A 10,629-nucleotide genomic window follows, 5' to 3' on the forward strand; every position below is an offset into this window, starting at 1 on the left:
ACAGGCCCTTAAGACAGGTGGGAGAACTGGGAAGGGAAGGAGACAGAAAGCGAGGGCTATCCCTTGTGTCTTTTTGTGTCCACCATCGATTTAAACCAGCATCTGCAGTTCTTTCTTACACAACATCCTTCCTATGGCAGGGTGATGGAAACTGAACACGATACTCCAAATATGGCCTCACCAGCAGCTCACCACCTAATATTAAGCTATTTTTCACCTTGATTGGATGCAATTATATGACTGAAATTATAACTAACAATTTGAGCTTGAAATACATTTATGAAAAGACAATCACGTTATTATTCTAACTGAATTACTTGCAGTTTTAACGTACATATTGTGAATTGCTTCAGTACCAATGATTTAAGGAAATTTAGGTTATAAACCATTTCAAATCCATTTTATTTTTTCCAAATTAGTTGCTTATACAAATTGCAATTTATTTAAGTTATTTGAACATAGATTACCAACAGGTGGAATTTGGGCTGTTACATTTACAAAACATTGGAAATAGATTATCTTGAGGCTTATAAACAAAGCATGGCAACAACATTGGCAACTGTTTATAATTTGTTAGTTATTAATAGTTGTATTTCATGCATCATGCAGGAAGAGCATGGGAACTTTATTGCAACTGTGCAGGGCTTGGTGAGAATGCAATTGTAGTATTAAATGCAATTTTGTGGTCCTTACATTAGAAGCATTGTGTTTTCCATTGAATTACACAAGTCTTGTTCCAGGGAAGGCAAATTTGCAGTAGGATCGATTGAACGGGGAGAGTATTCTCAAGAGTTTAATAGAATGGGAAGAGACCTCATAATAATATATCACAGCCTAAATGGTAGCAACGTTACAAAATTTTGAGATTTTAAAAATCAAGTGCAATTTATCCCATCAGATAAAGCATAAAAAGAAGTTTAATTTGACACCTAATTCACTTTCATATCTTCAGTATTAAAAAACATATGGCCATTTTCATACTCAGAAATTAGCATCTTGTTCCCTATTGCTTTTCCATTGACTTAACACAAAAGCTGTGATCGAGGACAGTCAAAAGCCCATAACTTTCTTAAAAATCAAGAGAACTAAAAGAAATTTTCAGTTATTATAGATTGAAGCATTCTGAAACAAATATGAAACCATCTTACTTGGATGACCTGAAATTAAAGCATATCATTAGTTAGTTACCTAATTGTAGCTAATTACAAAATTCAATTACTAGATCTAAACATCTATCCATTTCTTAAGAAAAGATTAACATTTTTAAATAGCCTGTGTCCAAATAACATTCACACAAGAATTCACAATATAACATGATTTTTAAATCTCATTGTCATGGATTTATACGCCAAATGGAAGGAATTTAGTGTTTAATTCCCATAAATTAATGGCCATTTAAATATCCTTGCGAGTGGGTTTTTGAGGAACGCGATCGTTTGGAACGTTGCGGTTGCGGTGAATTTAAACCCCATATCGGCAGGAAATACTGCCGGTTCGTATGGGTCCTAAATCACCCGTTTCGCAATGTAAAATGTGGATTAAAGGCATCCTAAGAAGCACGTTTATATGTAAAATAAACGGCTTTCCTTTACCTGTCCCGTATGTGAAATCCATCCCCGTTGGCGACGTCAGAAGCTGAAGCTGATTTTTAAATTACTCCTGTGCTGAAATTGTCGGGCAGTTAAAAAAATAATTCACAGAACGGCCGTTGGAACAATTCTTCAGCAAAAGCTTGCACTCCGAGAAAATGTATCCAGGACAGGTAGGAGAAAAAACGCATTTTAACCCCCCCCCCCCCCCTCAGAGGCGCCAAAGTAGCGCACATGGCCAGTGGCAGAACTGCAGCGCCGCTGAAGGTAAGTTTTGTAACATACCTATAAATGGTTTGACAGTCTATGCGCAGGAAGGATATTTTCCTTGGCTGAGGTCGGAATCCAAGATGCACAATTTGAGTAGAAGGGGCAAGTCATTTAAGGCTGAGATGAGCAGAGACATATTCTCTCAAAGGGTGGTAAGTCTTTTGAGCGGAGCCTCAGTCAGCGTGTTCATTTATAGCACAGATCAATAGATTCTTGGACTGTAAGGGAATCGTATACATGGGGAATAGTTCAAGCAAAGAGCACTGTAAAAGACTAGAAGGGCTGATTGGCTGCCTGCTGCTCTTAATTAGAATGTTCTTCACAGTGATCATCCATCTTCTTATATTGTGTTATTCCCAGTTCTTCCACTTCTCTCTTGGTTTGCTGCAGTCCATCAAGTCTGACCTTGGTGCTACTGATGATGAATTTCAATAATATCATGCAGCAAGAAAAATCTAGTGGTGCCACTCTCTGTTCACCTTTGATTTGACAGCATCCATCTCACTGCTCATTCCGTGCAGGATTTTCATTGTTTTATGTTGCTGTTAAATATAATTTATTAAATAGGGATACAATAGGAATAGTAATACAGTACAAAGTACTGGTCAAGCTAAGCAGTGACCTGGAATGATGTACTGCACCAATGGGAAATTTAAATTTAGTTAATTAACTCAATTCTGACATTTAAAGGTGACCTGAGAGGCATAATGGTGACCATGAAATGGTGAAAACAAAATGATTCTCTCATGAAGACAGGATATTGCAGATGCTGGAATCTAGAACAAAAATCAAAGACTGGAAGAAGTTAGCAGGTCAAGCAGCAACCATGGAAACATAAGGTGCAAGTCGAATGGATTGGAGAGGTTGAGAAAGACATTGCTGGAGTCAATAATAAAAGATGAAATAGCCGCACATTTGGATAGCAGTAGCAGGATCAGTCTGAGTCAGCATGGATTTACGAAGGGGAAATCATGCTTGACTAATCTTCTGGAATTTTTTGAGGATGTACCCAGGATAATGGACAAGTGAGAGCCGGTGGATGTAGTGTACCTGGACTTTCAGAAAGCATATGATAAGGTCCCACATAGGAGACTAATGGGCAAAATTAGGGCGCATGGTATTGGGGGTAGAGTGCTGACATGGATAGAACAGTGGTTGGCAGACAGGAAACAAAGAGTAGAGATTAACGGGTCCCTTTCAGAATGGCAGGCAGTGACTAGTGGGGTACCGCAAGGCTCGGTGCTCGGACCACAGTATTTACAATATATATTAATAATTTGGATGAAGGGATTAAAAGTAACATTAGCAAATTTAGAAATGACACAAAGCTGGGTGGCAATGTGAACTGTGAGGAGGATGCTATGAGGATGCAGGGTGACTTGGGCAGGTTGGGTTAGTGGGAAGATGCATGGCAGATGCAGTTTAATGTGGATACATGTGAGGTTATCCACTTTGGTGGCAAATACGGAAGGCAGATTATTATCTAAATGGTGTCAAGTTGGGAAAAGGGGAAGTACAATGGGATCTGGGGGTCCTTGTTCATCAGTCACTGAAGGTAAGCATGCAGGTACAGCAGGCAGTGAAGAAAGCGAATGGCATGTTGGCCTTCATAACACGAGGAATTGAGTATAGGAGCAAAGAGGTCCTCCTGCAGTTTTACAGGGCCCTATTGAGACCACACCTGGAGTATTGTGTGCAGTTTTGGTCCCCTAATTTGAGGAAGGACATTTTTGCTATTGAGGGAGTGCAGCGTAGGTTTACAAGGTTAATTCCCGGGATGGCGGGATTGTCATATGCTGAGAGAATGGAGCGGCTGGGCTTGTACACTCTGGAATTTAGGATGAGAGGGGATCTTATGGAAATATATGATTATTAAGGGTTTGGACATGCTAGAGGCAGGAAACATGTTCCTAATGTTGGGGGAGTCCAGAACCAGGGGCCATAGTTTAAGAATAAGTAGTAAGCCATTTAGAATGGAGATGAGGAAACACATTTTCACACAGAGAGTTGTGAGTGTGGAATTCTCTGCCTCAGAGGACAGTGGAGGGTGGTTCTCTGGATGCTTTCAAGAGAGAGCTCTCTCATGGATAGCAGAGTTAAGGATATGGGGAGAAGGCAGGAACGGGGTACTGATTGTGGATGATCAGCCATGATCACATTGAATGGCGGTGCTGGCTCGAAGGGCCGAATGGCCTACTCCTGCACCTATTGTCTATTGTCAGTCAGCACTCTTAGTCGGGATCGAACCCGGGTCTCCGGTGCTGCAAACGCTGTAAGGCAGCAGCACAGGGTTGTGGAGGTGCAAGTATTGATGATAATATACAGCGGTTTCAAGGGGATTTAGGCAAGAGGTTAATTGGCAAAATATGGACAGATTGAGTACATTGAGGAAAATGTGAACATCAAAAAACTGCAGATGAAACTAAAAACACAAATGCTGGAAATACACAGGAGTTGGACAGCATCTGTGGAAAGAAAAAAAAGTGTTCATGTTCCAATTACAAGGTCTCAGAATGCAAAATTGTGAGGTTTCTGAATGGTCCTTCCATAAACTGGGGTACTGTCTAAATCACCTGTACCCCATCGAGGACATTGAACTTTGTCTATGGAACTGATGCATTACAATGCTGAGATCTACATTTGCACTCTACATTTCACCTTTGCTATATCTATTATACTTGAATTTAAATTGATTGTATCTATGCATGGTCCATTGATATGTTTGGACACCATGTAAAACCAAACACGTCAGTGAACCCTGGTACGTGGGACAAAAATAAACCTAAACAAACATACAGACAATTTTGTCAGATCCTCGCTTTGAGCCGAATAATAATGTCACTGGTAGACCGTGACGTGAAGATTTCCATCAAAACTGCGACAGTCTTTTCCGATGTTGTAGACTTGATTATCACACACTCGTAATATCTGCTGCGGTAATGAATCACAACTCCTGATGGGAGTGGGCCTAAACAATCTACAGCAACATCTTCCCATGGTGCTGTCGGTAACAACATGCTTCGTATTGGCGCAGGTAGATCGGGCTGCTTGTCATCTGACATCCACAGCATGGCTAGTTTCCAGATACAGCGTGGAAACAGGCCCTTTGGCCCACCGAGTCTGCACCAACCAGGGGCCACGGTGGCTCAGCGGAGGAGTTGCTGCCTAACAGCGCTTGCAGTGCCGGAGAACCGAGTTCGATCCCCACTACGGGTGCTGTCTGTACGGAGTTTGTACGCTCCCCCTGTGACCGCGTGGGTTTTCTTCGAGATCTCCGGTTTCCTCCCACAATCCAAAGATGTACAGGTTTGTAGGTTAATTATCTTGGTGTAAGTGTGAATTGTCCCTAGTATGTGTTGGATAGTGTTAGTGTGCGGGGCTCGCTAGGTCGGTGTGGACTCAGTGGGCCAAAGGGCCTGTTTGCACGCTGTATCGCTAAACATAAACATAGACCAGCGATCTCCGCACATTAACACAAGCCTACACACACTAGGGACAATTTACACTTATACCAAGTATACAAACCCAAGCCAATTAACCTGCAAACCTGTACGTCTTTGGATTGTGGGAGGAAACTGGAGATCTCAAAGAAAACCCACGCGGTCACGGGGAGAATGTAAAACTCCGCAGAGACAGCACCCATAATCAGGACCGAACCCGGGTCTCCGGTGCTGCAAGCGCTGTAAGGCAGCAACTCTACCGCTGCTCCACCGCGCTGCCCGCTCTTGCTGTAGAGTGTACTGCACCTGCGTTAGGGTCAACACTCTGCCCAGCACATCGATGTCCACCACGCTGTTGTATATGACAACCAGCGTTTGGCAGCTATTTGGGTTTCTTCTCCACTTCGTTCAAGACCAGGGGGACCAGGGGACCAGGGGGACCAGGGGACCAGGGGGGGGGACCAGGGGACCAGGGGGACCAGGGGGACAGGGGGGGACAGGGGGACAGGGGGACAGGGGGACAGGGGGACAGGGGGGGGGGGGGGACAGGGGGACCAGGGGGACCAGGGGGACAGGGGGGACCAGGGGGACAGGGGGACAGGGGGACCAGGGGGACCAGGGGGACCAGGGGGGACAGGGGACCAGGGGGACAGGGGACAGGGGACCAGGGGGACAGGGGGACAGGGGGACCAGGGGACAGGGGGACAGGGGACCAGGGGGACCAGGGGGACCAGGGGGACAGGGGGACAGGGGGACCAGGGGACCAGGGGGACCAGGGGGGGACACCAGGGGGGACAGGGGACCAGGGGGACAGGGGACCGGGGGGGACCAGGGGACCAGGGGGACAGGGGGACAGGGGGACAGGGGACCAGGGGGACAGGGGCAGGGGGGACAGGGGGACCAGGGGGAAGGGGGACAGGGGGACAGGGGGACAGGGGACCAGGGGGGACAGGGGGGACAGGGGGACAGGGGACCAGGGGGACCAGGGGGGACAGGGGGACCAGGGGGACCAGGGGGGACAGGGGGGGACCAGGGGGGGAGGGGGGGGACCAGGGGACCAGGGGGGACAGGGGGACAGGGGGACCAGGGGACAGGGGGACAGGGGGGGGACAGGGGGGACCAGGGGGGACAGGGGGACAGGGGGACAGGGGGACAGGGGGACAGGGGGACCAGGGGGACAGGGGGACACAGGGGGACAGGGGGGACAGGGGGGGGGGGGGGACAGGGGGACAGACAGGGGGACAGGGGGACAGGGGGGACCAGGGGGGACAGGGGACCAGGGGGGGGACAGGGGGACCAGGGGGGACAGGGGGACAGGGGGGACAGGGGACCAGGGGGGACCAGGGGGACCAGGGGGGACCAGGGGGACCAGGGGGACAGGGGGACAGGGGGAGGGGGAGGGGGGGACAGGGGGACCAGGGGGGACCAGGGGGGGGGGACAGGGGGAACAGGGGGGAAAGGGACAGGGGGACAGGGGGGACCAGGGGGACAGGGGGGACAGGGGGACCAGGGGGGGACAGGGGGACAGGGGGACAGGGGGGACAGGGGGGACCAGGGGGACCGGGGGGGGGGACAGGGGGACAGGGGGACCAGGGGGACAGGGGGACACGGGGGGACAGGGGGACAGTGGGGGACAGGGGGACCAGGGGGACCAGGGGGGGGACAGGGGGACCAGGGGGACCAGGGGGACAGGGGACAGGGGGACAGGGGGGACAGGGGACAGGGGGACCAGGGGGACAGGGGGACAGGGGGACCAGGGGGACAGGGGGACCAGGGGGACAGGGGGGGACAGGGGGACAGGGGGACAGGGGGACAGGGGGGACAGGGGACCCAGGGGGGACAGGGGGACAGGGGGACAGGGGGACAAGGGGACAGGGGGACAGGGGGACAGGGGGACAGGGGGGACCAGGGGGACAGGGGACAGGGGGACAGGGGGGACAGGGGGACAGGGGGACCAGGGGACCAGGGGGACAGGGGGACCAGGGGGGGACAGGGGGGACAGGGGACCAGGGGGGACAGGGGGACCAGGGGGGGGACAGGGGGACAGGGGGGACAGGGACACAGGGACAGGGGGACAGGGGACAGGGGACCAGGGGGGACAGGGGGGACAGGGGGGGGGAGGGGGACAGGGGACCAGGGGGACAGGGAACCAGGGGGGACAGGGGGGACAGGGGGGGGACAGGGGACAGGGGGACAGGGGGACAGGGGGGACAGGGGGACCAGGGGGACAGGGGACAGGGGGACAGGGGGGACAGGGGGCGGGACAGGGGGACAGGGGGGAGGGGGACAGGGGGACAGGGGGACCAGGGGGACCAGGGGGACAGGGGGACAGGGGGGGGGGGACCAGGGGGACAGGGGGACAGGGGACCAGGGGGACAGGGGACAGGGGGACAGGGGGACAGGGGACAGGGGGACAGGGGGACAGGGGGACCAGGGGGACAGGGGGACAGGGGAACAAGGGGGACCAGGGGGGGACAGGGGACAGGGGGACAGGGGGACCAGGGGACAGGGGGACAGGGGGAGGGGGACAGGGGACCAGGGGACAGGACAGGGGGGACAGGGGGACAGGGGGACAGGGGACAGGGGGACAGGGGACAGGGGGAAGGGGGACAGGGGACAGGGGGGACAGGGGGGGACAGGGGACAGGGGGACAGGGGACAGGGGGGACAGGGGGGGACAGGGGGACCAGGGGACCGGGGCCCAGGGGGACAGGGGGACCAGGGGGGACAGGGGGACAGGGGGGGACAGGGGGACAGGGGGGACAGGGGGACAGGGGAGGGGGGACAGGGGGACCAGGGGGGGACAGGGGACAGGGGGACCGGGGGGGACCAGGGGACAGGGGACAGGGGGACAGGGGACAGGGGGAGGGGGACAGGGGGACAGGGGGGGAGGGGGACAGGGGGGGGACAGGGGGACAGGGGGACCAGGGGACAGGGGGACAGGGGGACCAGGGGACAGGGGGACAGGGGGGGACAGGGGGACAGGGGGACCAGGGGACAGGGGGACAGGGGACAGGGGGCCAGGAGGGACAGGGGACCAGGGGGACCAGGGGGACAGGGGGACAGGGGGACAGGGGACAGGGGGGGACAGGGGGACCAGGGGGGGACCAGGGGGACAGGGACACAGGGGGGACAGGGGGACAGGGGGACAGGGGGACCAGGGGGACAGGGGACAGGGGGACAGGGGGGGGACAGGGGAAGGGGACAGGGGGACAGGGGGACAGGGGAACAGGGGGACCAGGGGGACAGGGGGACCAGGGGGGGACGGGGGGGGGACAGGGGGACCAGGGGGACCAGGGGGGACAGGGGGACAGGGGGACAGGGGGACAGGGGGACCAGGGGGACAGGGGGACAGGGGGACCGGGGGGACAGGGGACAGGGGGACCAGGGGGGACAGGGGGACGGGGGGGACAGGGGACCAGGGGGACAGGGGACAGGGGGGACAGGGGGACAGGGGGGACAGGGGGACAGGGGGACCAGGGGGGGGGACAGGGGGACAGGGGGACAGGGGACAGGGGGACCAGGGGGGACCAGGGGACAGGGGGACAGGGGGACCAGGGGACAGGGGGACCAGGGGGACAGGGGGACCAGGGGGGGACAGGGGACAGGGGGACAGGGGGGGGGGACAGGGGGAAGGGGGGGGGACAGGGGGGACAGGGGGACAGGGGGGACAGGGGACAGGGGGACCAGGGGGGGGACCAGGGGGGACAGGGGGACAGGGGGGACAGGGGGACAGGGGGACAGGGGGACAGGGGGACCAGGGGGGACAGGGGGACCAGGGGGGGACAGGGGGGACAGGGGGACCAGGGGGGACAGGGGGGACAGGGGGCCACCAGGGGGGACAGGGGACAGGGGGACAGGGGGGACCAGGGGGAAGGGGGGGACAGGGGGACCAGGGGGACAGGGGGACCAGGGGGACAGGGGGACCAGGGGGACAGGGGGACAGGGGGGACAGGGGACAGGGGGACCAGGGGGGACAGGGGGACCAGGGGGGGGGGGACCAGGGGGACACAGGGGACCAGGGGGACAGGGGGACAGGGGGACAGGGGGACCAGGGGGACAGGGGGACAGGGGGGACAGGGGGACCAGGGGGGACAGGGGACCAGGGGGACAGGGGACACCAGGGGGACCAGGGGGACCAGGGGGACAGGGGGACAGGGGGGACCAGGGGGACAGGGGGACAGGGGGGAGGGGGGACAGGGGGACCAGGGGGGGGGACAGGGGGACCAGGGGGACAGGGGGGGGGACAGGGGGACAGGGGGACAGGGGGGACCAGGGGGACAGGGGGGACCAGGGGGACAGGGGGACCAGGGGGGACAGGGGGGGGACAGGGGGACAGGGGGACAGGGGGGACAGGGGGGACCAGGGGGACAGGGGGACAGGGGGGACAGGGGGACAGGGGGACAGGGGGACAGGGGGACAGGGGGACAGGGGGACCAGGGGGGACAGGGGGGACAGGGGGACAGGGGACCAGGGGGACAGGGGACCAGGGGGGACAGGGGGACAGGGGGGACAGGGGGACAGGGGGGGACAGGGGACAGGGGGAGGGGGGGACAGGGGACCAGGGGGACAGGGGGACAGGGGGGACAGGGGGAACAGGGGGACAGGGGGGACAGGGGACAGGGGGACAGGGGGACAGGGGGACAGGGGGGGACCAGGGGGACCAGGGGACCAGGGGGACAGGGGGACAGGGGGGACCAGGGGGACAGGGGGACGGGGGACAGGGGGGACAGGGGGGGACAGGGGGGACATGGGGGAACAGGGGGACAGGGGGGGGGGACCAGGGGGACAGGGGGACCAGGGGGACAGGGGGGGGGGACAGGGGACCAGGGGGGGGACCAGGGGGACAGGGGGACCAGGGGGACAGGGGACAGGGGACAGGGGACCAGGGGGACACAGGGGGGACAGGGGGACCAGGGGGACCAGGGGGACAGGGGACCAGGGGGGACAGGGGGGGGGGGACCAGGGGGGACAGGGGGACAGGGGACAGGGGGGGACAGGGGGACCAGGGGACAGGGGGACCAGGGGGACAGGGGGACGGGGGGGGACAGGGGGACAGGGGGGGGGGGGGGGGACAGGGGGACAGGGGGACAGGGGACAGGGGGACAGGGGACCAGGGGGGACAGGGGGACAGGGGGGGGACAGGGGGACAGGGGGACAGGGGGGACAGGGGGACCAGGGGGACAGGGGGACAGGGGACCAGGGGACCAGGGGGGACCAGGGGACCAGGGGGACAGGGGACCAGGGGGACAGGGGGACCAGGGGGACAGGGGACCAGGGGGACCAGGGGGACCAGGGGGGGGACAGGGGGACCAGGGGGACAGGGGGACA

General features: G+C 58.2%; 1 protein-coding gene across 1 annotated transcript; it reads left to right on the forward strand.

Moving 5' to 3' along the window:
• Positions 1–7,210: 7,210 nt before the first annotated feature.
• On the forward strand, positions 7,211–9,978 carry LOC129694377 (S-antigen protein-like; the record flags this gene model as incomplete). Its single annotated transcript, XM_055631079.1, has 2 exons — positions 7,211–7,258; positions 9,904–9,978. Coding segments are annotated over 2 exons (123 nt in total), but the record flags the coding sequence as incomplete, so codon positions are not given.
• Positions 9,979–10,629: the final 651 nt, after the last annotated feature.

Source organism: Leucoraja erinacea, chromosome 3 (genome assembly GCF_028641065.1).
Source record: "Leucoraja erinacea ecotype New England chromosome 3, Leri_hhj_1, whole genome shotgun sequence".
Classification (NCBI taxonomy): Eukaryota; Metazoa; Chordata; class Chondrichthyes; order Rajiformes; family Rajidae; genus Leucoraja; species Leucoraja erinaceus.